Here is a 26,925-nt window from a genome sequence, read left to right as displayed (position 1 = left end):
TAAATTGAGTGGGGGTTTGGGGTGGGGGTGGGGGGTTGAGAGGAACAGGTACTGAAAAGGCTGGCTAAACTTAGGGTAGATAAGTCACCAGGTCCAGATGGTTTGCATCCCAGGTTGCTCAAGAAAGTGGGGATGGAGATAGCAGAAGGGATTACCATAAACTTCCAATCTTCCCTGGAGACAGGGGGGGTGGGGGGGAGGAGAAGGTGCCAGAGGATTGGAGTGTGGCAAATGTGACACACTTATTCAAGGATGTAAGAACAGTCCTGGCAACTACAGACCAGTTAGTTTAACAGTGATGGTTAAGGTTTTAGAAACAATAATCAGGGGGAAAAAAAAGACACTTAGAGGTTAGAGTTAATTAAGGATAGCTAGCACTGATTTGTAAAAGACAGATCATTCTTGAATAATCTAATTGATTTTTTGATCAAGTAACAGAAGGGAATGTGCTGCATATTGTTTACATGGATTTTAAGAAAGCATTTGATAAGGTACCACATAAAAGGCTGGTTAACAAAAATGAGGCTCATGGAACAGGAGGGTCAGTGTCCAACTGGATAAAAAAAAAATTAGCTCAACGACAGAAAACAGCAAGCCATAAATGGTTGTTTTCAGTCAGGAGGATGGTATGGTGTTCCAAGGGTCAGTGCTGGGACCACTCCCTTTTGTTTTACTATATACAAATGACTTGAATTTTGGAATAGAGTAGAATCTCAAAATTTTCTGATGATACCCAACTTGGAAGTGTGGCAAACAGTGAGGATATGAACTGCCTGCAACAGAATGTAGGCTAGCAGAATGGGCAGACAACTGGCAGTTGGAGTTCAATACAGACAAGTTTGAGGGAATGCATTTTGGCAGAAGGAATAGGGAGAGGCAATATATACATAATAGCACAATTCTAAAAAAGTGTGTAGGAATAGAGGGACCTGGGAGTGCATGTGCATTGATCGTTGAAGGTGGCAGGACATATTGAGAGAATGCTAAATAAAGCACATGGGATTTTGAGCTTCATAAATATAGAGGCATTGAGTACAAAAAGCAGGGAAGTTATGCTGACCTTTATAAAGCTCCGGTTAGGCCCCAAATGGACATCAGTGTGTCCAGTTCTGGTCACACTTTAGGAAGGATGAGGGGGCCCTTGAGGGGGTACAAAAGAGATTTACCAGAATAGTTTCAGGAATGTGGAATTTTAGTTTTAAAGGTTAGGTTGGAACAGTTGGGATGGTTGTTCTTCGAGAAAAAGAGATTGAGGGAAGATTTCATAGAGGTGTCCAAAATAATGACAGGCTTAAAAGAAGTTAGACAAGTTCCCATTAACTAATGGTACAAAACTAGGGGACACAGATTGAAGGCTTTGGGCAAGAGATACAGGGAGGGTATGAGGAAGAACTTTTTTTGTGCAGCACATGGCAATGACCTAGAACTCGCTGCCCCAAGGCATGGCTTCAGAAGGAAATTGGATAGCCACTTGAAGGAAATAAACTTGCAGGACTACTGGGATCAAGTTGGGGAGTGGCACTGACCGGAAAGCTCCGTGGATAGCCAGCATGGATTTGATGGGCCAAATGGCCTCCCTTCTGTGCCATAAATGACTGACTCTTCTGGACCAATAGTGCAGGCCTCTGGATTATTAATAAAGTAACAACCACTATGCTACCATTCCCAGTAACTAAATACTGGGACGTCCAAGCTCATTGTTTTCAGTCCTCACAACAAACTTTGTTCTCTAGCTGCCAACTCCATCTTTTCCCAGGCAACAGTCTGAGGCTGAGCCAGATTGTTATGTGACTCTAAGATGAGTTTTCAACCACAAGTCTGCTCCAGCACCCAAACACCTACTTCCAGCACCATAACATTGCCTCTTCCCCAGCTCAACTGCTGCTGAGACACTCATCCTTGCCTCTGTGACTCTAATCCTGACCATTCCAAAACCGTCCAAGTCGGCTTCCTACCTTCCAACCTACATAAACTTGAGCTAATCCAAAACGATGCTGCCCTTAGCATAACAAAGTTCCATTCACCCATTACCCCTGTGCCTGCTGTCCTACTTTGGCTCCCGGTCTAACACTTCAATTTTGAAATTCTCATCCCCATTTTTAAAATCATTCTATGGCTTTATAACCTGCTCAAGCCCTACAACGCAACAAAAGAAACCTCCAAGATCACTGCAATTTTCCAAATTTTGGCCTCTCGTGCATCCACAATTTTAAATCGCTCCACCACTGACATCTATGCCTTCAGCTGCCGAGGCCCTAAGCTCTAGAACTCCCTCCCTAAACCTCTCGCTCATGTACAATGCTCCATAAAACTTCTTTCACCGTCAGTCCTAAAATAACCTTGTGGCTTGGTGTCAAATTTTGTTTGATGACTCTTGTGAAGCACCTTGGGACATTTTACTATGTTAAAAGGAGCTGTATAAATGCAAGTTGTTCTTGTAGAGGGTTAGGTGTGTCTGTGGATTAGTGAAGCTGCTTCAGGAATGTGATGTTTGCTGTTGATCAAACAGCTGTGATTTTGCTGGGTGGAGTCCAAGCCACTTTGCAGGTCATCTCCTGCCAATTTCTAAAAGGAAACAATCTTTTGAAGCTTTCAAGCAATGAAAGGATTCTTTCTGGAGAGGATGCATTGGAAAAAGTACTTGGAATAAATAAGACAATTCACCATAACTAGCTCAGTTTTAAAGAGGCCAAGATTGCAAGTGTTAATTTTTTTTTGGTCTTTTACTACAAAATACAACTCGAGGCATAATCTTGGACTAGGATAGTCAGAGTGGACCTAAACAATGTACCAGCCTCCACCTTGCCCGACCCAAAATTATAACAGTATCAGAGACTAAAATAAAGCACTTTGCCACAGAGATTACATAAAAGGAACCTGGAACAAAGTCTGAAAATGTTAAGAAATAGCACCATCGCCAATTTCTCCTTTTGAGCACAATCGCTCAATGTTGCTCTTCCACTTGGAAAGGCTGATTTACTGGCAAAGACCAAAAAGTAATGGATTGCTGCCTCCTCTAAAACAGACCATCCTATCTGGTAGGGGTTTCCTTCGCTCTTTGAAAGGCCTTTGCCCTGATAGCAGACCACATTAGTGTTACAATAAGCTAGTTCAAAGATGTTTTATGAAAATATGCACCCATGTGCCAATTCTATTCACATGCAGTAGGAAAGGGCTGAGTTGACTCCAGAATGTCAGTTTACTGCCCAAAGCTACAACTTGAAAATGAGAAGTAATCACTGCACGCATCTCAGCCTCAAGGGTATGTTGAATATGCTCATTTGAAAATAAAGATAATCCTACTGGACAGGTAATCTCTCTCACTCTCTTCATTGGAGAATGACCGCAAGTAGGGAAACAAAGTTGCAGCTGCCAGAACAGAAGTGCTAAATCTTGGACTGCAAAGTGCATACGGTAGCTTTTGGTTCAAGTTTCAGTTCCTGAGTTCATCTTGCTCTCTAATCAATATTCAGTTCTGAATACTGAAGATGATGGTTCCTCTGATGACTGTAGCCAGAGCCAAGTCTATGGCACCCTTGGTGCTCAGCTGTACAGCATAGAGGCAGGAGGAAGATGGGAAAGCAACAGTGATGGGGGATTTTATAATTAGGGGAACAGATGTTTCTGCTGTGTAAACATGATTCCAGGATAGTATGCTGCCTGCCTTCCTGGTGTCTGGATCCAGAGTGGCTGAACATTGAGGGGGAAGATGAAAAGCCAGAGGGGTCATTGCCCACATCGGCACCAATATATAGGCAGGAGGGACAAGGTCCTGCTTATTAAATCGCTTTCTAAGCTTCCCAATATCCGCCTGCAGGACCACAGAGATTAATAAGCAAGAACTCAAAAAGGTGGTCATCTCCAGAATTCTCCCAGTGGCACATGCTAGTAAGTACAGAAATAGGAAGATAGAGCAGATAAACGCATGGCTGGAGAGATGGTGCAGAAAGGAAGACTTCAGATTCCTCAGACATTGGGATCAGTTTGGGGGAGGTGCGATCTGTACAAACGAATGGATTGCACTTCAACAGGGCCAGGGCTAACATCCTTGTGGGGTGATTTGCTAGTCTTCTTGGACAGGATTTAAATGGATTTGGCAGGGGTATAGGAATCAGAATGTAGCATTAAAAAGGAGAAACAAAGTGCACAAAGTATGGCAAGACAGATAACACGAGAACAAGAAATAGTACAATATTAGGTGGGGTCAGACCAAGAGGAAATGCATTAAGGTCGAAATTAGGTTTACAGTGCATGTATGCAAATGCACAAAGCATGGTAAAAAAGTCTAGTGAGCTGCAGGTACAAAGAGCCACATGGAAATATGATGTTGTGGTGATAAGAGAGACCTGGCTCAAAAATGGGCAGGGCAGGATATTAAATATTCCTGGATCCTAGGTGTTCAGGAAAGAATGGAGGAGGAGTGTCAGCACTGATTGAGAATATTACAGTGCTGGAGACAGTAGGTGTCGTGGAGGAGTCAAGGACAGAATCAATTTGGTTAGAATTAATAGAGGTGCCATTACATTACTGGGTGCATTCTATAGACCACCAACTTATAGGAAAGATAGAGGAGGAAATTTGCAGGGAAACTATGAAGAGGTTCACTATAGAGTACTGATATTTGGGGGCGGGGGGCAGTGGCAGGGAGAGGAACTTCAGCTATCCTAATATAGACAGGAATACTAAATGTAAAGGATGGTGTAGGGGATCAGGGGAGAAAGTTTCTGAAATATCTTCAGGAAAATTTTCTTGATCAGTTCATTTCCAGCTCAATGAAAACCATTGTTAAATCTCATTCTCTGGGGAATGAGGTGGGTCAAGTGTCAGTAAGTGAACATTTAGAGAACAGTAATCACAGAATAAGGTTTAGATTAGCTTATGGAAAAAGGACAAGGAACAATCTAGAGTCAAAATATTTAATTGGGAGAGAGTCAATTTCAGTGGGGTAAGAACACATCTGGCCCAGGTAAATTGGAATTAAAAAATGGCAGACAAAGCTGCAATTGAACAATGGGCTGCCTTTAAAGAGGAGGTAGTTCAGATACAAATCAAGGTATATTCCCATGAGAGAGAATAGGTAGAAAAACCAAAGCCAGATCTCCATGGATGATGAACGATAGAGCAAGATGAAACAGAAGAATGCATAAGAGGTGACAGGTTGATAATACAAGTGAGAACCTGACTGAACACAAAGTTCAGAGGGGAAGTGAAAAAGGAAATGAGAAGGGCAAAGGAATTAAGAGGAGAGTTTGGAACCCAAACATAAAAAGGGACTCCAAAAGCCTTCTACAAGCAGATAAAAATAGTAAAATGATAATTGAAGGGACTAGGCCAATTAGGGACCAAAAAGGAGATCCATGCATGGAGGCAGAGGGCATAGCTAAGGCACTAAAGGTGTACACTGCATCTGTCTTCACCAAGGAAGATGCTGACAAAGTCATAGCAAAAGAGAAGGCTGTTGAGATACTCGGGCTAAAAATTGATAGAAGAGGAGGATTTGAAAGGCTGGCTATACTTTAAGTTGGCAAGTCACCAGAACTGGATGGGTTGCATCAGAGGATGCTGAGGGAAGTAAAAGGTGGCAATTACATAGGTATTGGCCATAATCTTCCAATCCTCGTTATATACACGAGGTGGTACCAGAGGACTGGAGAATTACAAAGGTTATAAAAAGAGGGTGTAAGGATAAACCCAACAACTAAAGTCCAGTTAGTTTAACCTCAGTGATGGGAAAGCTTCCAGAAATGAATGTTATGACTGAGGTGGGAGGAGCGCACTGTTTATTCCAGTTCCACTTCTCCACAGGTCACAACATAGATTTTAAATTTTCCCACTTAATGATACAATCATATAGAACACAACGTAAGCATACAGATTTTAAATTTTGAAGTCCCTTTTTACCTTAGCCCCTCACTCTCACATATAAACACCAGCTAACCGGAAAAATAAAAGGGATTTTTAAAATTCACAGCTCTGTTAGAGACAAAAAGAACACTTGGCCTGATTACTTGCTCAGTTTTGAGGAAAACAGCAGATGAGATATGTTATTCCAAAACTGGCACACAGTCTAGCTTCTGAGTAAACACGTCACTAGGATCTTTTCGAACAGTTCTTTTCAGGTGACATTGAGAATTATTTTTAGCAGGCTTTCTTCAAAAACAGAAGATGAAAGGAATTAACAGTGAACTTCTCAGGGTCTTTTAGAGATGCTGGAAAGCGAACTGGGTTGTAGTCTTGTCTCCTTCCCATACGATTTCTTCAGGCTAACTTGATCAGCTGCTCACTCCAGAAAGTAAAACACACTGACTGCTACAAACAAAAGCCTGCGAGTTTTCTGCTCTCCCAGGTGTGCTCTGCTGCGGCTGGGCTTGTCCCATCAAAGGGCGCTATTGACTTCACTGCCCACATTTTCCTGTTACGGGGTTTCTGTTCTATTTTTAATTTGAGTTATGTGACAACCAGTAAACATTGTTGCCAAATTAATTCTCCGTGCCCTCTTCAAAAACAAAACTGGTCTAACATTTATTCAGTTTGACTATGAATTCCTCAAAAAATAAAAAACAGAAGCACTTCCATAAGAGACAAAATTAACAGCTACTTGGACAAGTATGGATTAATTAAGAGTCAGCAGAGATTTGTTAAAGGCAAATTGTGCTTAACCTGATTGCATTCTTTGATAATGTAAGATAGAGGATTGATGAAGGCAATGCAGTTGATGTAGTATATATAGACTTCTAAAAAGTGATTGATAAAGTGCCACATAACAGACTTGCCAACAAAGTTGAAGTTCTAGGAATAAAAGGGACAGTGGCAGCACAGAAACAGAACTGGCTAAGTGACAGGAAAGAAGGTGGTGGTGAACTATTGTTTTTCCTGAAATAAAAACAAGAAATGCTGGAACCACTCAGCAGGTCTGGCAGCATGTGAAAGTTCCGAAGAAGGGTCACTGACCCGAAACGTTAACTCTGCTTCTCTTTTCACAGATGCTGCCAGACCTGCTGCGTGGTTCCAGCATTTCTTGTTTTTATTTCAGATTTCCAGCATCCGCAGTATTTTGCTTTTATTTTATTGTTTTTCCTGACTGGATGAAAGTATACAATATTCCCTAGGGCTCAGTACTAGAACCAGTGCTTTTCTTAATCTATATTAGTGATCTAGCCTTGGGTGTACAGGGCACAAATTTCAAAATTTGGCAAATATTGTGACCTATGGAGAGGATAGCGAGACTTCAGTGGACAAATGGCAGATGAAATTTAATGCAGAGAAATGAGAAGTGATACACTGATAGGAAGAATGAGGAGAGGCCATAGAAAATAAATAAAATTCAAAAAAGGGGGCTGCAAGGAAGTTATGAAGAAGCTTTATAAAAAGTGATATAGCCTCAACTGGAGTGGTGTGTCCAATTATGGGCTTTAGGAATTGAAGGCTTTTGAGAGGGTGCAGAAAAGATTTGAGAATGGTTCCAGGAATTAAATAGTTCAGTTATGCTGATAGATTGGAGAAGCTGGGGCTGTTTGGAGAGAAGAGGAGATTTGATAGAGGTGTTCAAAATTATGAAGGGTCTGGACACAGTAGATAGGGAGAAACTGTTCCCATTTGCAGAAGAGTTGAGGACCAGGGGACACATTTGAAGTGATTGGCAGAAGAACCAAAAATGCAACAGGAGGAAAATTGCAGTAATGTTACGATCTGGAATTCACTGTCTGAAAGGGAAGTGAAGGCAGATTCAACTGTGACTTTCAAAAGGGAATTGGATAAGCACCTGAAGGGTAAAAAAATTTCAGAACTATGGGGAAAAGGCAGGGGAGTAGGAGGAGCTTAATCACTCTTGGAGAGCCAGCACGAGATTGATGGACCAAATGGCCTCCTTCTGTGCTATAACTATTCTAAGTATATGGATTATTGCTAGCTGCTGTTTTCTCTATTCAAATGGATACCCGATCAAATATGCCAAGATGCTGCCATGAGAGCCAGTGGAATAGATCTTCACTGACATAACCAATTTCTAGCTAAAAGGGGTGATAACAAAGGAGAATGCATTCTTGAAATCATCATTTAGAGAGTAGCTTGTACACACACAAAACATCTGAAAATCTGATGGAAGGTCTGACTACCTTTCACATGTCAGAGTTGTCTGAATATTTATACTGAACTGTCAATCCAAATCCAAGTTGTTCCTAATGAGAGGAGAGGGGAAGGAAAGGAGAGAAAAGAAAAAGGATGAATGTCAGTTTCTTGACCAACTTGAAAACGGATTCTAATTTTGGCAGGAAACCCTGTATGTGTACAAAACGGAAACACACGCTTCCACTTATTTGCCAGATGGACTTCCCTCCCTCTACAAGTTGAAATCAGAGCCAACGTGCAGTTATCTATGATGTGTTACAAGGTTTGAAGGAAGATTCAGATTGTAAAAAGTCAAATAGACATCAGTTCAGTAAAAGGCAGTCTCTCCAGATTTGATTTCCAAAGTGCCTTTCAAGAATCTAGATGATGTAGATGACCAGTAAAGATTGAAATGGCAGCTGTTTGGACCCAGAAGGACCAAAAGTCATGACAGCTATTTGGCCTATTGAATCTATGCTGGTTCTCTGCAGAGCAATCGAGTAACATAGAAAGAGGAGGCGGCCATTCGGCCCTTCGAGCCTGCTCTGCCATTCATTATCATGGCTGATCATCCAACTCATTAACCTTTTTCCGCTTTTCCCCCCCGTACCCTTTGATCCCTTTAGACCCAAGAGCTATATCTGACTCCATCTTGAAAACATACAATGTTTTGGCCTCAACTGCTTTCTGTGGCAGAAAATTCCACAGGCTCACCACTCTGAGTGAAGAAATTTCTCCTCATCTCAGTCCTGAAAGGTTAACCCCATATCCTGAGACTATGACCCCTGGTTCTGAACTCCCCCACCATCAGGAACATCCTTCCTGCATCTACCCTGTCAAGTCCTGTTACAATTTTATAGTTTTCTATGAGATCCCCCTTCACTCTTCTGAACTCCAGCTAATATAATCCTAACCGCCTCAATCTCTCCTCATACGTCAGTCCCGCTATCCCAGGAATCAGTCTGGTAAACCTTCGCTGCACTCCCTCTATAGCAAGAACATCCTTCCTCAGATAAGGAGACCAAAACTGCACACAATATTCCAGGTGCGGCCTCACCGAGGCCCTGTATAAATGCAGCAAGACATCCCTGCTCCTGTACTCAAATCCTCTCGCTATGAAGGCCAACATACCATTTGCCTTTTTTACCACCCATCAGACCTGCATGCTTACCTTCAGCAACTGGTGTACGAGAACACCCAGGTCTCGCTGCATATTCCCCCTCTCTCAGTTTATAGCCAGTTAATAATCTGCCTTCCTGTTTCTGCTACCAAAGTGGATAACTTCACATTTATCCACATTATGCTGCCATCTGCCACTCACTCAACTTGTCCAAATCACCCTGAAGCCTCTGCATCCTCCTCACAACTCACCCTCCCACCCAATTTTGTATAATCTGCAAATTTGGAGAAATTACATTTAGTTCCCTCATCTACATCATTAATATATATTGTGAATAGCTGGGATCCTAGCACCGATCCCTGCAGTACCCCAGTAGACACTGCCTGCCAGGTCCCTAACCACATTGCCCTGCAAGTCTATTTCCTTCCAGCACCCATCCAATTTCCTTTAGCAATCATTGATTGCCTACAAGGGTGGTGAAAGTAGGGACATTGAGTTCCAGGTCATTACCACTTGCTGCATAAAAAAATTCCTCACATTCTCCCTGCTTCTCTTACCTTAAATCTGTGTCCTCTAGTCCTTGTACCAGCTAATGGGAACAGTTACTTGGCTGAACTTGTCAATCTTGTACACCTCTAATAAATCTCCCCTCTTCACTCCAAAAAGAATCCCAGCTTCTCCAACCTAACCTTGTAGCTAAAAATCCCTGGAACCATCCTGGTAAAATCATCTCCGCACTCTCTCAAGGGCTCTCACATCCCTCTTAAAGTGTAGTGACCAGAACTGGATGCAATACTCTCATTGGGGCCTAACCAGAGCTTTATAAAAGTTCAGTATCACTAGTCTGCTTGTGTACTCAATACCTCCATTTATGCTTTACTAACAACTCTGATGCCCTGCCATCAACAATCTATGCACATGAACCCCCAGGTCTCTGTCCCCGCACACACTAGAACTATGCCATTTAGTCTATATTGCTTCTGCCCATCTCTTCTGCCAAAATGTATCACCTTACCCTTGTTCATTAAATTCCATCTGCCATTTATCTTTTCATTCTGCTAGTCTATCTATGTTCTGTTGCAGTCGACTGACTTATTATCCTCACTGTCTGCCACACCTCCAAGTTTGGTATATCAGCAAACTTTGAAATTTTACTCTGTATTCCAATATCCAAGTCATTTATATAAAGCAAAAATAGCAGTGGTCCTAGCACTAAACTTTGGGGACCACTGTCTACCATCCTCCAGTCTGAATAACAACTATTTACGCCAACTCACTGTTTTCTGTACTCAAGTCAACTGTATTCAAGCTGACACTGACTCTATTCCATGAGCCTCAATTTTGGCAGGCAGCCTTTCATGTGGTACTTTGTCAAACACCTCCATAAAATCCATAGATTACAGCAACCCCTTCCACCATCTCCACACCCCACTTCCCTTAGCAACCTGGGATGCAAGTCATCCAGACCAGTCAACTTATCCATGCTTAAGCATAGCCAGTCAGGACATTCCTCCCATCAATTTTCACGCCATCCACTACCTCCAACATCCTCTATTGATTTTGTCAGCATCCTCTTCCTTAGAAAACACCAATACAAAGTACACGCGAAGAATCTGACCCATGCCCTGTGCCTAGGAACATAGAAGCAGGAGTAAGCCATTTGGCCGTTCGAGCCTGCTCCGCCATTTGATAAGATCATGGCTGATCTGGTTGCGGTCTCAACTCCACTTTCCTGTCTGTCCCCCATAACCCTTGACTACCTTGTTCATCAAAAAAACTCTTTCTATTGGAACAATTTTCAATACTTTGGGGTTATCAGTAAATGTTGATATTGTGCCCCCAAACACAAGTCCAGATCAGATTATTTCATGCCTCTAAGCATACAGTACTCTGTCTGAAAGAGGCTCCACGCGGACTCTTACTACCCACTTAGTAGTTATATGCTGGATGATGATTTTTGGGATCTTTTTACGTTAACTGCCATTTTATTCACATATTCTCTTTGTTATGAGTGCTTCCTTTTTTTGTTAAATTATGAGGATTTGTGTGTTAAAACTGAAAAAGGATTCCATAGAAACTGGCACTTTTTTTTTAAAAAAAAGGACATCAGGTGGTCTTTTGGACGGAGATTGCAAACAACCGTTACTGAAACAATCAAGGAGTGCTAAAAACAAGCCCTTACTGGAAGACACCCGTTTTCAGATAGTTACCCAGCAGGGCTCTTCTTTTTGTCTTGGGGACAGATGTTTAAAAAGTGACAAGTCAAGATTGATCGGGGTCAGGAGGCTTAACTCGTGACATTGTTTTTGGTTTCACTTTGGACAGTGTTACAACCAGGTGAAAAAGGGGTATAGGGTTTCCCTCTCAGCCTTTGCCTGGTTTGACCATAATAGGGTTTAGTTTTTAAAAAAGTGTTTTTAGCTCCCCCTCAGTGAATCCTTGTTCACTGCTCTCCAACTGTAAGGCAAAGAAATCAACCGGACAGGTTTTCCTTAAATTTAAACAAAGTGGAAGTTTATTAACCTTAAAACTCTAATTCAGTTAAAATGACAACGAATACACAACACAACCACACTAGCATGCATACGCTATAAACACATGCAGATAGACACAGAAAAAAAACAAAGAGGTAAGTTTGAAGCAATAGCTGGGGTTTATTTACTGTCCTTGGAGTTCGAGGTAGAATCTTTGATTGCAGGTAAATCTTGCCGTTCCATTGGGGCCCAGTGGACTCTTCCAAACTTGTTTGGAGGTAGGAGTCTTCTCTTGAGGTTAAACGGTCTTCAGTGGATCTGGAAATTGATGAGAGGGGGAGTGTGCCAGGCAAGCGAGGGGCTCTTTCTTCAAGTTCAGTTGCAGTCTGACCCAAACTGTTGAGCAGTTGAAAACCAAACTTGGGCCAGGTTAATCATGTGACTAGTTTAAAAAAAACCCCCTGCATTTTGTGGATTCCCTTCATCTTTGCAGACACCCACAGTGTCAGAGTTATACAGCACAGAAACAGGCTCTTCGGCCCATTGTGTCCGTGCCAGCCATCAAGCACTTGGCCCGTAGCCTTGTATGCTGTCGTTTCAAGTGCTCATCTAAACAGTTCTTAAATGTTGTGAGGATACCTGCCTCTACCACCCCTTCAGGCAGTGTGTTCGAGTCAAACCTCCTTCTGGCTGAAAACATTTTTCCTCAAATCCCCTCTAAACCTCCTGCCCCTTACCTGAAAATCTATGGCCCCTGGTTATTGACACCACCATTAAAGGGAAAAAGTTGCTTCCTATCTAGCCTATCTATGCCCCTCAATCATATCCCCCCTCAGCCTTCTCTGCTCCAAAGAAAAGGCGGCTAGTCTATCCAGTCTCTCTTCATGGCTGAAATGCTCCAGCCCAGGCAACATCCTGGTGAATCTCCTCTGCACCCACTCCAGTGCAATCACATCCTTCCTATAGCGTGGCGACCAGAACCGTACACAGTACTCCAGCCGTGGCCCAACTAGCGTTTGAGAGAGTTTGGGGTGGGGGAGGGGGGAAGGAATGGAATGCTGGCTTGTTCCACATTCAATGTCTGATCAAAATCCATTTGGGTTAATTGGATCAGGAAGCAGTTCTATTGTCTGTCCAGGCAACTATCTTAGTATGCAAATATTTCCAGCCACTGCTGATCTCTAAACAATTCATCTCTTTAGTTCAGCAACAGTTTAAAATTGAAGTTCATATGATGAAATTAATATGCCTCATTCTTGGCAGGTGGGGTCTTCATGACAGCAAGTTGGTGATATGGACAGTGTTTAAAAAATAAAGACAGTTGGAGAAAACTTGCCAAGGGAGCAAAGCCCCAATTCAGTCTGTTCCAGCTCTTTGAAAAGCCTGCCAGCTTTCAATCTCGGAGAAGCAAGTGTAAGAAACAGACTGAAACTGTTGCTGCATTTTTCCTGGAAAGCCTGTCCAAACTGATCTTCAATGTCACCTGACAAGAATGGTTTTAGGAAGATTCCAGTGACAGCTGTCTAGCATATTTGGGACGCCAAACCGAAAGAAAGGGCATCAGGCATTTTTCCATTTTTTTTTTTCTTAAGAATTAGCAAGTATTTGTGTGTGCGCACGAGGGGCTAAGGTAAAAAGGGAACTTTTATATTTCAATCGGTGTTGCTGGTTTTCTTGGTTACTATTTAAGACTTTCATAATAAACTGATAATTTTGTTGTTTAATAAAGAAACCTGGTAGGTGTATTTTACGCTGGGAAAGAAATAGAGTCCATCATTGATCGTATTGGTAATTGGGGGAAAAAAACCTATGTTGTGACCTGTGCAGAAGTGGAATTAGAAATGACAGTGCACTCCTCCTGCCTAAGTCGTAACATATAATTTGGGGCTCATGCAGGAAAACCCAACACCGACAAGGTGCAATTGTAAGTCTAACAAACTTGATTGAATTTTTCAAGGTGACTAGATGCGTAGATGAGGGTAAAGCAGTTGATGTAGTCTACATGGACTTCAGTAAGGCATGGGAGATTTCTTAAGGTAAGAGTCCATGGGACCCAGGGCAATTTGGATCCAAAATTGGCTTAGTGGCAGGAGGCAGAGGGTGATGGTCGAGGGTTGTTTTTGCAAGTGGAAACCTGTGACTAGTGGTGTACCACAGGGATCGGTGCTGGGACCCTTGTTGTTTGTAGTGCACATTAATGATTTAGACGTGAATATAGGAGGTATAAGTAGTAAGTTCGCAGATGACTCGAAAATTGGTGGTGTCGTAAATAGTGAGGAGGAAAGCCTTAGATTACAGGACAATATAGATGGGTTGGTAAGATGGTTGGAGCAGTGGCAAATGGAATTTACTCCTGAAGTGTGAGGTGATGCATTTTGGGAGGAATAACAAGGCAAGGGAATAAACAATGGATGGTAGGACCCTAGCAAGTACAGAGGGTCAGAGGGACCTTGGTGTGCTTGTCCATAGATCACTGAAGGCAGCAGCACAGGTAGATAAGGTGAAGAAGGCATATGGATTACTTGCCTTTATTAGCTGAGGCATAGAATATAAGAGCAGCGAGGTTGAGGGAGCTGCATAAAATGCTAGTTAGACCACAGTTGGAGTACTATGTACAGTTCAGGTCACTGCACTACAGGAAGGATGTGATTGCACTGGAGAGGGTGCAGAGGACATTCACCAGGATGTTGCCTGGGCTGGAGAATTTCAGCTATGAAGAGAGACTGGATAGGCTAGGGCCGTTTCCCTTAGAGCAGAAAAGGCCGAGGGGGGATCTGATAGAGGTATACAAAATTATGAGGGGCATTGATAGGATAGACGGGAAGTAACCTTATCCCTTTGCGAAGGGATCAATAACCAGGGGGCATAGATTTAAAGGTAAGGTTTAGAGGGGATTTGAGGAAAAAGATTTTCACCCAGAGGGTGGTTGGAATCTAGAACACACTACCTGAAGGGGTGGTAGAGGCAGGAACCAACAACATTCAAGTAGCATTCAGATGAGCACTTGAAACACCATAGCATACAAGGCTACAGGCCAAGTGCTGGAAAATGGGATTAGAATAGATAGGTGCTTGATCGCTGGCACAGACACGATGGACTGAAAGGCCTATTTCTGTGCTGTATAACTATGACTCGAAGTGGGGTAATAATTGAAAAAAAGCAAAAGGATAAACCAGATTTCTTGTGCAGAACAACAGTGCACTCCTCCCGCCTCGTTCGGAACACCAGTCTCATCTTCCTCTTTCACTTACCCTCTCAACTTGCTGTATTTGGCCTGGTTCTCACTTAAAGAACTCACCTGACATGCATCATACACCCTCTTTTTGTTTTGTCATATCCTCTATCTCCATCATCCACAGAGCCCTGGGCTTTGGCTCCTTGCCTTTCCCTCTTGTTGGAATACACCTAGCCTGTACCGGAAACATCTCCTTAAAAGATCACCCATTGTTCTGTTACAATGTCACTTGCCAGTCCTTAGTTCCATTTTTCCCTGGCTAGAACAGAATCCCAACTGAACTGCTCATGCACAGAAAGTCCCATCTATTGCCACACCTTTATGACCTTCTCCTCCTGTGGAACAAGGTATTTTCCAGCAGAGGAGATGTGTGATGCCAAAATCAGCTCACTATACAACAAAGGCAACAGAGGAAATTGCAACTACAGGGGCATCTCACTCCTTAGCATCACAGGGAAGGTTTGCTAGTGTCATATTTAAAGACTCCATTTACAGGTACACAGACAGTGTACCTGGAAGCGCAGTGCCATTTCCATGCCAGCAGATCTACTGTGAATATGATCTTCTCCATAAGCCAGCAACAAGTGTAGGGAACAGAGTATACCCCCTTTACCTTACTTTCACAGATCTCACTAAAGGCATGACATCAGCAGCAGAGCAGGGCTCTACAAGATTTTGGGATAATTGGCTGTCCACCAAAGCTCCTCAGTCTCATCCGCTCCTTCCATGACAACATGTACTGCACTGTACAGTTTCAGAGTGAAGAATGCAGTAAAACAGGGTTGTGCCCAAGCCCCCACTCTGTTGGCATCATCTTCATGGTCCTGACCTTCGCCTTCCCTACAGATGCACACTAGGTGAGCTGGCAAGCTCTCCAATCTATCAAGGTTGAAAGCGAAGAGGCATCACGGCCTGATTAGAGAATTCTACGTTGATGGCCTTCACAGCCATCAGCAAAAGGTGCACACAAGAAGACACCCCACCTACATGGATTTTTTGCTGTGTGTCCATCATCTTTCGTAAATGGAAGGATGTCAACCTAAACCAGAGAGCCCCGCTCATCCTATTGAAGTTAGCCCTCTTCCAATTTAGATGTTCTATTTTAGATTGTTCCTTGCTTTTCTCCATTACTAATCTAAAACTTAAGATATGATGATCACTGAGAACATAGCTGATCAAGGAAGTTCCCCTGAACATTTTTTCAGGAAGTTTCTCACCGTCTTTACCCTTAACTCTAATTGCCCCAATATCAATTTGAATCGCGTTGAAGTTCTTCAATATCTACGCTCTGGCTGGAACTTTACGGCCCATCCCGGGGGTGGACTGAAGGTGGTGGCAGTGTAAAACAGAGTGGGAGGCGTGGGGGGTAGGATCCTGTGCCCCACAAAGGCAGGCCCCACCATACACGCACAGCACAAGCCATCTCCGCTGGAGCACGTCCCACCCCCACCACCACGCCAGGGCTCAGCTGATTTTCCCCAGCGAGGCCAGAAACCCCACTTACCTTTCAGTGCTAGCATCCATCTTGTTTCTCACACTGCTCCCAGCGTCGCTGCTGGGACTGAGGAGCTGCCAGCCTTCTGATTGGAGGCAGGAATTCCTGCCTCTGAAAGGTGGAAGTCCCACCCAAGGCCAATTAGATTGCTGCATGGCTTCCAGGCCCAGCAGAGGCGGGCTCGCCCCTGACTTATGAGATGGCGGGCTGGGTCTCCACCGCCATGTAAAATTCTGGCCCTTAATTCTTGCAGCGACTTCCCCGCAGATTAGCTCCTCTACCTCTCACCATTTTGAGGCCTAATGAAGGTCTCCAGCAGCATTATACCTTTTTGCTTCTCAACTGTAACCAAATGGATTGTCCATGCCTTTTCAAGGACATCCTTTCTTTCCAACACTACAATGTCTTCCTTAAATCAGTACTGCCAATCCACCTCCCTTTTTCCCTTCCCTATCATTTCTGAATACTTTGTATTTTCAATATTAAGCACCCAGTCCTCACCATTTTAAGTCACACTTTCATACCCCCACATAGCTATGTGCACTGTGGCTCACCAACCTTACTCATACATTGTGCATTTACATACATGCATTCCAAACCTGTTTGTATTCCTTGTAGTCCTTCTTAGTCTGTTTCTATCTAATGTGGTACTACTTTCTTCTTTAGTACTATCCAACACTCTCACACCTTTATCCACCTTATTCCTTGTTTCTACTCCCATGTACTGGTGCCCACCCATCCCGCCAATTTAGTTTAAAACCTCCCCAACCACACTAGTCAACTTCCCAGAGAGGACATTGGTCCCAGTTCTGTTGAGGTGCAACCTGTCGGTACCAGAAGTAGAGTTTTAGCATATAATTAAATAGATGTTAGCAATATTCAAGAGTAAATGGTATCGCACAGGGAATAAAAAGGGCCAATTTTGGTTGAGAAGCATCACTTCCAACTGCGTCTAAATTTCACGTCAAGCCCAATTAGGTATAATTTGCTAGAATGCAGCAGCAGTCACAATAGCTGGTACCATACCTTGGTGTCTCAAATGTTAATTTAACTTGGTCTCAACACTCATCCTGTCAAAGCTCACTGTGTCACCTTTATGATCTGACCTAATAATTTGATCATTGAGTCTTGCTCTTGGGTAGTGAGGGTAAACAGCACATCAAGGTATTTGAGCACTGTAATCTGCAAGGTTGTCCACCACCACCTACCCTATTCAAGTTCCTCACTGATGCGTTGAATGCTTCATAGGATGCATATTGAGTATTTGCAGAAGACTTACAGCACTTTTTTTAAAAATAGAAAACTATGTTGCTGGCAGATTTATCTGGGAAGTCTAGCATTCTCCACCTAATAACTTCAACAATGGGCTAACCAGCAGGATACAGTGGTGGGTGTCTTCAAACGTGATATGGTTTTGCACCAGTCAAGAAAGCATTTAAGATATTGATTAGAATGTAGTTATGCAGGAAAGTACAGCAGGATGAATTTTGCATACAGCAAGATGAATGGTCAGTTCATCTGTTTTGGAAGGTGTTAACTTAAGGTTTAGATGGGATAATTGGGAGAATACACTACTCAAATAAAAGTAATGCCACTGGATTTTTAATGCTCAAGAGAATATGTTGATGGCCCTTTGGTGACTTATCCAAAAGGTAAGGACTCCCATCAGTAGTGCATTATAAGCATTCTATTACTGGAGTGGGGATTGAAATCAGAGGCATGTGTGCTGCCACTAGTAATCCAGAGAATACAAGTTCAAATCCAGACATAGCTATTTGAGAATTGGAATTCAGTTTTTTTTTTTTTAAAGACTTTATTTCAAGATTTTTATCAGTAAAAATAATAAAAATAATCATGGAGCTGTTGGATTTTCATCAGAACCCAACTGGTTCAGTGATGTCCTTCCCTGAAGGACAACTGCTGTCCTTACCAGCAGTCAGACTTACAAGGGATTCCAGTCCTACACCAATGTGGTTGCCTCTCACATGTGAAGTGGTCCAGCAACCTCCTCAGTCATATATTCCGCTCAGAGCGACTGAAGATAGACAATAAATGCCAGCAATGCCCATATGCGAAAATGAATTTAAAAAAAAAATCAATCCAACTGCCAAAATTCAGCACTGCTACAATAACTGCAGCTTTCACCCACTCAATTGGCTACTCATCTCACTAACATTTGACATACAACTTAAAAAAAAGTCATGGGATACATCTAGGTACTGTACCTGGCAACTGAAGCACATAGTGGTAAGGCTCTAGCAGGATCCTTTCAGAAGTTACTTTCTTGTTCTCCATAGTTCTGAGTTGCACGGACAAGCGTTAATCTGCAATGAATTAAATATTTACTGTATAACAGATTTGCAGACAAAATATTGTGAAAGTTGTTACGGCACTACCATTAGCCTTTCTGCTGAGAATGTCAATTCTGCTTTACGTTACAGGATTTGCATTCATTTCACACATTCAAGTGCAATGCAGCCATGAAATGCCACTAATTAGAGATTCAGAGTACCATGGCAGCCCTCCAGAAAAAATTCACGGCTTACTAATACTTGCCTTTATTGGTATTCAGTGTAATGCAGGCAGAACAGTCTCACTACCCCCACACACTGCATCAGCAGCAATATAAATACTGGGCAAATCATCAAAGTTCAAACTTTGGCATTCAGCTTCAACAAAAACTCCAGCGGGATTATCTGATTTGAGGTGGTTGCTGGAGGGAGAAAGAGAATGTGAAAGACATTTACCAGCTTAAATTCCAGCATTGGCAACACAAAGTGGAATTAGATTTGTGCTGTTGGAGGAGTTTGGAGCAACAATATAGGTCTCTGCCCAGGAAACGGCGGCACAGTGGCGCAGTGGTTAGCACCGCAGCCTCTCAGCTCCAGCGACCCGGGTTCAATTCTGGGTACTGCCTGTGTGGAGTTTGCAAGTTCTCCCTGTGTCTGCGTGGGTTTCCTCCGGGTGCTCCTGTTTCCTCCCACATGCCAAAGACTTGCTGGTTGATAGGTTAATTGGCCATTATAAATTGCCCCTAGTATAGGTAGGTGGTAGGGAAATATAGGGACAGGTGGGTATGTGGTAGGAATATGGAATTAGTGCAGGATTAGTATAAATGGGTGGTTGATGGTCAGCACAGACTCGGTGGGCCGAAGGGCCTGTTTCAGTGCTGTATTTCTAAACTAAACCAATCATGGCCTTAACAAATAAAATTTGTCCTTTGTCAGAACTACTGCCAAACCCAAACAGTGCAACACAACATTCAACTAGTCTGAAATGCTAATCCAAAACTTCAGTGCTTGGTGTGAAAAATGTGCAATCTTCCTGTCTAACAGTCCTACATAAAGTCAAACTTCGGTTTGCCTTTCTAATCAATGTATGAATCCACTTGTTGGTTGGCCAATAAACTGCAAGAATCAGTTTTAAACTAGAATAAAAAACAAAGTGCTGGAAATACTCAGGTCAGACAGCATCTGTGGAGAGAGAAGCAGAGTTGATGTTTCAGGTCAGTGCCCTTTCACAGACCTAAAACATTAACTCTGCTTCTCTCTCCATAGATGCTGCCCGACCTGAGTATGTCTAGCATTTTCTATTTATCTGTGTTTTTATTTCAGATTTCCAGCATCTGTAGCATTTTGCTTTAGTTTTAAAACTAGAGTGTTGTGCTGACAGTTCAAAGTAAATATACTATTTTATGGTTATTTTGACATTTACAGCAGCGACACTGTTGGAATGATTTGCTCAACCATGTTGTACATCTCCCAGCTGAGTCTCCAGGCCAGCAAGGTTATTTGCTTCCTACCTTGCCTGGATTTTTACTATTGCAATTAAAGCCTGGCAACCCGACCGGAACCCAATCAACCAGTCAGGTTCAAGCTTTAGTTGCAACTGCTATTTACTGTTAATCAGTGGAAAACCTCACATATTAGCCTAAGGCTAATAACTGAGTCCGACAGTGAAGCTTATTGAGGTGCCAGGTTTTGAGCAATCCTCAGGTTGCACCATCTTCATTCCTTTCACAACCCCACCACCTCTGACACTCTCTTGCTCCCTTCAAAGTTGCAAACTGGTGAACAACGATGTTAAAATATACACACATTGGTTACAAACTTCAAATGGGAATGTATTGAGAAATTCCAAAGTCCAATTAAGAAACTATCAAAAACCATGACCCAGGAATTATTTTTTATTTTTAAAAACATGAACCCGGCAGAGCAAATGATACTCCAAGTAAAACAATGCAAACATCTGCAACAGAAGAGACTTGTGTTTCCGATCCAAATGGCACACTTTAAGATTATTGCTGATTTTGTGACAAGCCTGTTAAAAAAGTGAAGCCAGAGTGTTCAGTGTTCCCAGCACTAATGATGGGATCCCCATTAGCTTTCATTAGAAACAAAGTACTCCCGTACACAACACTGACATCCAGTATCAAATACCAGTTTCTGAAGACCAAAGCAACATAGTTTATGAAGGCTTTTATGCTCCTAACGTTGCCCACTGGTGCCAGAGTAAGAGATCTGTCCGGGAAGGGAGGGAAAGGTTAGTTGTCATGGTCCATGTTGGGACCAATGACATAGTAAAGGACAGGGAGGTCTTGAGTGTTCGGAGGTTAGAGCAATTAAAAAGGTCCTCAAGGGTCGTTATTATTCTGCCCACATGTTATCTTAGCAACAAGCAGATAAGGAAAGTGAATGCATGATTAAAAGAACTTGTGTGGGAAGGAGCTCCATTTTTTGGGACACTGACTCCAGGACAGGGACAGGAAGAAGCTGTACTCTTGGGATGGGCTCCACTTGAACTACAGGAAGGGCATTAAACCAATAAAGTGGGCAGAGTGTAGAAGGAGCTACAAATAATGGTAAAACTGATAACTTAATGATATCAAAAAGAAATATAAATAATACAAGTTCAGACAGTAGTATAGGAATAATATACCTGATGTAAATAAAAACACATGCATTGAAAAAAAGACGAGATGTTAAAAACAGCGTTGGGCCAAATAGCCCGTTTCTGCGCTGGAAAGTCAATGTTTGAATAAGGTAAGTGAAATGGAAGCAGAAATTCAGGTCAAAGGGTACGATGCAGTAAGCAATACAGATACCTGATGACGTTTAAGAGGCATCTTGACAAATACATGAATAGGATGGGAATAGAGGGATACGGTCCCCGGAAGTGCAGAAGGTTTTAGTTTAGGCAGGCATCAATATCGGCGCAGGCTTGGAGGGCCGAATGGCCTGTTCCTGTGCTGTACTGTTCTTTGTTCTAAGCTGGGAACGACTGGGAGCTACAAGAATGTTAGAAAGAACAGGGAAATAGGGAAAGGAGGAGGAAATAAGAATACAGCCAAGACAATATTATAGCAGTTGAAAGAGATAGTGGTATGGGTGAGCAGGCAGTGTAGAATTGACAAAAAGATGCAAGACTGGTGGCTGTTGACTGTTGACTACAGACCTTCTGACAGCAGCGATGTAGTCACAAGATGCAAAAATATGGAGATCAGAGAAGCAAGTGGCAAAAGCAAATGAGACAGACAGGTACAAAAGGTGTATCCAGGACAGTTTTCTGAAATGGTATTTTAGAACAAACAGGTGAACAGGCCCTACAAGATTCAGTAATGAGTCATGGCCAGATTTAATTAGCAAACTGACAATAAGGGAGAATCTTAGTGACCCCAAGATGAGGGTTTGACATCAAGTTCAAGAAGGAAAAAAGATCACACACCAAGGTTTTAAACTTAAGGAAGGCTGACTTTGAAGGAACGAGGTGCAAACTGAAGATATTAACAGCTGAACCCAGTTTAACAGGTAAACCTACAGAATATAGTGACAGGTATTCAAAGAAGTATTTGTACATGATCACGATACACCCCTAAAAAGCAAAAGTTCAACTTGTACAGCCAAGTAACCAAGGTCAACAAATGAGGCAAGACACGAAGCTAGAAGAAATAGCTTAAATAAATGCAAAGAAAAGCAGTAATCCAGCCAATTGGCAGAAATAGAAAGCAAAAAAGGGACAAAAAAAGAGTCGCAAGAGGGCAAGACAGAAAAAATATCAGTCTATAAAACTGTGCTGTACAGATTCAACAAGACAACTAATATGATAGCTATCAGCAATTTTAATAATCAGGTACAATTAGTTACACAGTATCATGGCAGTAAGTACAAAGTACAGTATTACCCGAATCCTTTGCAGAGCAGGTGAACATGTGATGGTGAGGGGTTCAGCAATGGTAATGCCATTGAATATCAAGTGGAGATAGTTAGATTCTCCGTTTGAGATGGTCATTGCCTAGTATGAATGTTACTTGCCACTCATCAGTTCAAGCCTGAATGCTGTCGAAGTCTTTCTGCTTCAGTATCTGACGAGTTGTGAATGGTACTAAATACTGTGAACACCCCGAACTCTGACCCGATGATGGAGGGATGGTCATTGATGAAGCAGCTGAAGATGGTTGAGCCTAAGGAAACTACCATAAGGAACTCCTGGAGCAATGTCCTGGGTCTGAGATGATTGGCTTACAACCACAATATACAATTTCAAAGCTTACAGATGGCTTGAAACTCAAATACTGTAAACAATGAGGAGGATGGTAACAGACTTCGAGAATGCAGACAGACTGGTGAAATGGGAGGACACAGAGCAGATAAAATTTAATGCAGACAAAAATAAAGTGATGCATTTTGGTATGAAGAATGAGGAAAGGCAATGTAAACTAAAGGGTTCAATTTTATATTGGATGGAGCAGACACCTGGGGGTGCAAGTAGACTTTTAAGGGCCATTGCAGTGTTGTGACGGGTGGAAACCTGATTTGAGGGATTAAAATATCGAGTTGTGGGAGAGATGGACACAGATTTGGGAGGCGACAATGCATTCAAGGACTTTTGAAAAGGAAGGGAGGTTGGAGATGTGGCAATAGTTTTCAAGGACAGTGGGGCCAAGTATTTTGAAGAGCATGTTGATGACAGATTTGAAAGAGGGACAGTACCTGCAGAGAGTACACCGTTAACAATATCAGTCAGCAGGAAGGGAAGTTGGGTGGTCAGCAGTTTGGTGGGAATATAAAAAAACAACTTGCATTTTTCACAACCACCAGACATCTCAAAGTGCTTTATAGCCAATGAAATACTTTTGAAGTGTAGTCACTGTTGTAATGTAGGAAACACAGCAGCCAATTTGCTCCCACAAACAGCAATGTGATAATGACCAGATAATCTCTTTCAGACGTTGATTATGGAATAATTAGTGTCATGGGCATCAGGAAGAACCTCCCTGCTGTTCTTTGAACGAGTGACACGGGATCTTTTACATCCACCCGAGGGGTCAGACATGCCCTCAGTTTAATGTCTCACCCGAAAGACAGGACCTCTGGCAGTGCAGCATTCCCTTCGTACTTCACTGGAGTGTCTGCCTTGATATTTGTGTTCAAGTCCTGAGTGGGACTTGAACCCGGAACCTTGCGATTCAGAGGGGAGCGCTGAACCATGGCTGACAATAGGATCCAGGAAGGTCTTATGGACAAGGTGAGCTCAGCGAGGATGAGAGGAGATCGAGCGAAACGAGAGATGTCTAATAGGAACAGGAGTAGGCCATTCAGCCAATCGAGCCTGCTCCGCCATTCAATACGATCATGGCTGATCATCCACTTCAATGCCTTCTCCTACCTGCCCCCCCCCCCCCCCCCCACCCCGCCATCCCCATATCCCTTTGTCATTGGTACTTAAAAATCTGTCAATCTCAGTTTTAAACATACTCAATGACTGAGCTTCCACAGCTCTCTGGGGCTAGAGAATTCCAAAGATTCACAACCCCGAGTAAAGAAATTTCTCCTCATATCTGTCCTAAATAGCTTTCCTCTTATTTTGAAATTGTGTCCCCTGGTTCGAGACTCCCCAACCAGGGGAAACATCTTACCTGCATCTACCCAGTCTATCCCTTTCAGTATTTTGTAGGTTTCAATGAGATCACCTCTCATTCCTTGACACTCCAGAGAATACAGGCCCAGTTTCCCCAATCTCTCTTCATGGATAGTCCTGCAATCCCGGGAACAAGTCTGGTGAACCTTCATTGCACTCCCTCTATGGCAATAATATCCTTCCTAAGGTAAGGGGACCAAAACTGCACATAGTACTCCAGGTGCAGTCTAACCAAGGTTCTATACAACTGAAGACCACCACTTCTGTACTCAAATCCTCTTACGATAAAGGCCAACCTAACATTAGCCTTCTTAATTGCTTGTTGCACCTGCATGTTAGCTTTCAGTGACTTATTGACAAGGAACCGAGGTCCCCTTGTACATCTACACTTTCTAATCTCTTGCCATTTAAGAAATACCCTACACACAGTGGCGCAATGGTTAGCGCCGCAGCCTCACAGCTCCAGCGACCTGGGTTCAATTCTGGGTACTGCCTGTGTGGAGTTTGCAAGTTCTCCCTGTGTCTGCATGGGTTTCCTCCGGGTGCTCCGGTTTCCTCCCACCTCCAAAAGACTTGCAGGTTGATAGGTTAATTGGCCATTATAAATTGCCCCTAGTATAGGTAGGTGGTAGGGAAATATAGGGACAGGTGGGGATGTGGTAGGAATATGGAGTTAGTGTAGGATTAGTATAAATGGGTGGTTGATGGTCGGCACAGACTCAGTGGGCCGAAGGGCCTGTTTCAGTGCTGTATCTCTAAACTAAACAAAGTGGATAACCTCACATTTTTCCACATTATATTCCATCTGCCACGTTCTTGCCCACTCACTAAGTCTGTCCAAATCCCCTTGAAGCCGCTTTGCATCTTCCTCACAACACACATTCCCACCTAAAGGCCTGCTCAGGTCGGGAAAAAGACCCTGACCCCAACCAAACCACAGTGGACCCGAGCCCGACCCGGACAGAGTCCCTCTGATTTTGCCCCAAGCCCGACCTGACCATCCTTTTACTGACCTTCCAACTCGGAACCTGCAGCGCATACGTGAAGACGTCATAGTGACATCACTTGCTCACTGTGCAGACTCCTAGCTCAGCTAAGTTTTAAAAAAAAATTTCAATACTTACTCGTAGAGCACATACCGTGTGTCCGGCCCGACCAGAGACCGAAAACTGGGCCCAGAAGAGGGGCCTGACCCGACCTCGACACGTCATTGGGTCCCATCGGGTTCGGGTCAGGTAGCAGGCCTTTATCCCCACCTAGTTTTGTGTCATCTGCGAACTTGGAAACATTACATTTGGTCCCCACATCCAAATCATCGATATATAGTGAACAGCTGGGGCCCAAGTAAGGATCTTTGCAGTACCCCACTAGTCATAGCCTGCCAACGTGAGAATGACCCGTTTATTTCCACTGTTTTCTGCCTGTTAACCAATCCTTAATCTATGCCAGAATATTACCTTCTATCCCATGTGCTTTAATTTTGCTAACCAACCTCCTGTGGGGAACTTTATCAAAAGTCTTCTGAAAATCCAAGTCTACCACGTCCACCGACTCCCCTTTATCAATTCTGTTAACATTCTCAAAAAAAACTTCAACAGGTTTGTCAAACATGATTTCCATTCATAAATCCATGTTGACTATGCCCAGATTATCCAAGTGTCCATTTATCATATCCTTCAGAATAGATTCTAACATTTTCCCTGCTACTGATCTAAGACCAACAGGTCTAAAGTTCCCTGTTTTTTCTCTTTCTCCCTCCTTAAATAGTGGTGTGACGTTTGCTACCTCCCAATCTGCAGGAACAGTTTCAGAATCTATGGAATTTTGGAAGATGACCACCAATGCATCCACGACCTCCATAGCTACCTCTCAACATTCTGGGATGTAGAATATAAGGTCCCGGGGACTTATCAACCTTCAGCCCCATTAAATTTCTCCAATACAACCTTCTTACTAATACTAATTTCCTTCAATTTCTCATTCTCCCTAGTCACAGAATAATAGTGCAGAAGAGGCCCATCGAGTCTGCACCGATGCATTAAAGACACCTGACCTGTCTACCTAATTCCATTTGCCAGCCCTTGCCCATAGCCTTGACTGTTTTGACATGCCAAGTGCTCATCCAGGTACTTTTTAAAGGATGTGAGGCAACCCACCTCTACCACCCTCCCAGGCAGTGCATTCCAGACCGTCACCACCCTCTGGGTATAAAAGTTCTTCCTCAAATCCCCCTTAAACCTCCTGCCCCTCACCTTAAACTTGTGTCCCCTCGTAACTGACCCTTCAACTAAGGGGAACAGCTGCTCCCTATCCACCCTGTCCATGTCCCTCAATCTTATACAACTCGATCAGGTCACCCCTCAGTCTTCTCTGCTCCAGCGAAAACAACCCAAGCCTTTCCAACCTCTGTTCATAGCTTAAATGTTCCATCCCAGGCACCATCCTGGTGAATCGCCAGGTAGTCCTGGTAGTCCCTTGCATCTCTGAGGCAGATACAAGACATCTCCCAGAATTAGTGAAGACAAAGTAATGATTTAGCTTCTTTGCTATTTCTTTATTCCCCATTATAAATTCTCCT

General features: G+C 43.0%; 1 protein-coding gene across 7 annotated transcripts in view; it reads right to left on the bottom strand.

Annotated features, from left to right (window-relative positions):
* Positions 1–26,925, bottom strand: part of ggps1 (geranylgeranyl diphosphate synthase 1) — a 103,330-nt gene that overhangs the window by 25,949 nt on the left and 50,456 nt on the right. For 3 of the 7 annotated variants that reach the window (XM_068020648.1, XM_068020675.1, XM_068020684.1), the window contains exons 1-2: positions 18,656–18,744; positions 8,115–8,177 (exon numbers count right to left, since the gene is read on the bottom strand). Coding sequence is in view for 4 of the 7 variants with exons in the window: in XM_068020630.1 (XP_067876731.1) it covers positions 18,656–18,725 (70 nt within the window). In the remaining 3 variants the exon portion in view is untranslated. Of the gene's footprint in view, positions 1–8,114; positions 8,178–18,655; positions 18,755–26,925 lie in introns of those variants that run through there. The other 4 variants (XM_068020630.1, XM_068020620.1, XM_068020639.1 and 1 more) reach the window with 2 other exon arrangements.

This window comes from Heterodontus francisci, chromosome 3 (genome assembly GCF_036365525.1).
Source record: "Heterodontus francisci isolate sHetFra1 chromosome 3, sHetFra1.hap1, whole genome shotgun sequence".
Taxonomy (NCBI): domain Eukaryota; kingdom Metazoa; phylum Chordata; class Chondrichthyes; order Heterodontiformes; family Heterodontidae; genus Heterodontus; species Heterodontus francisci.
The sequence above is the reverse complement of the archived record's forward strand: the minus strand, read 5'-3'. Positions and strand labels throughout refer to the sequence as shown.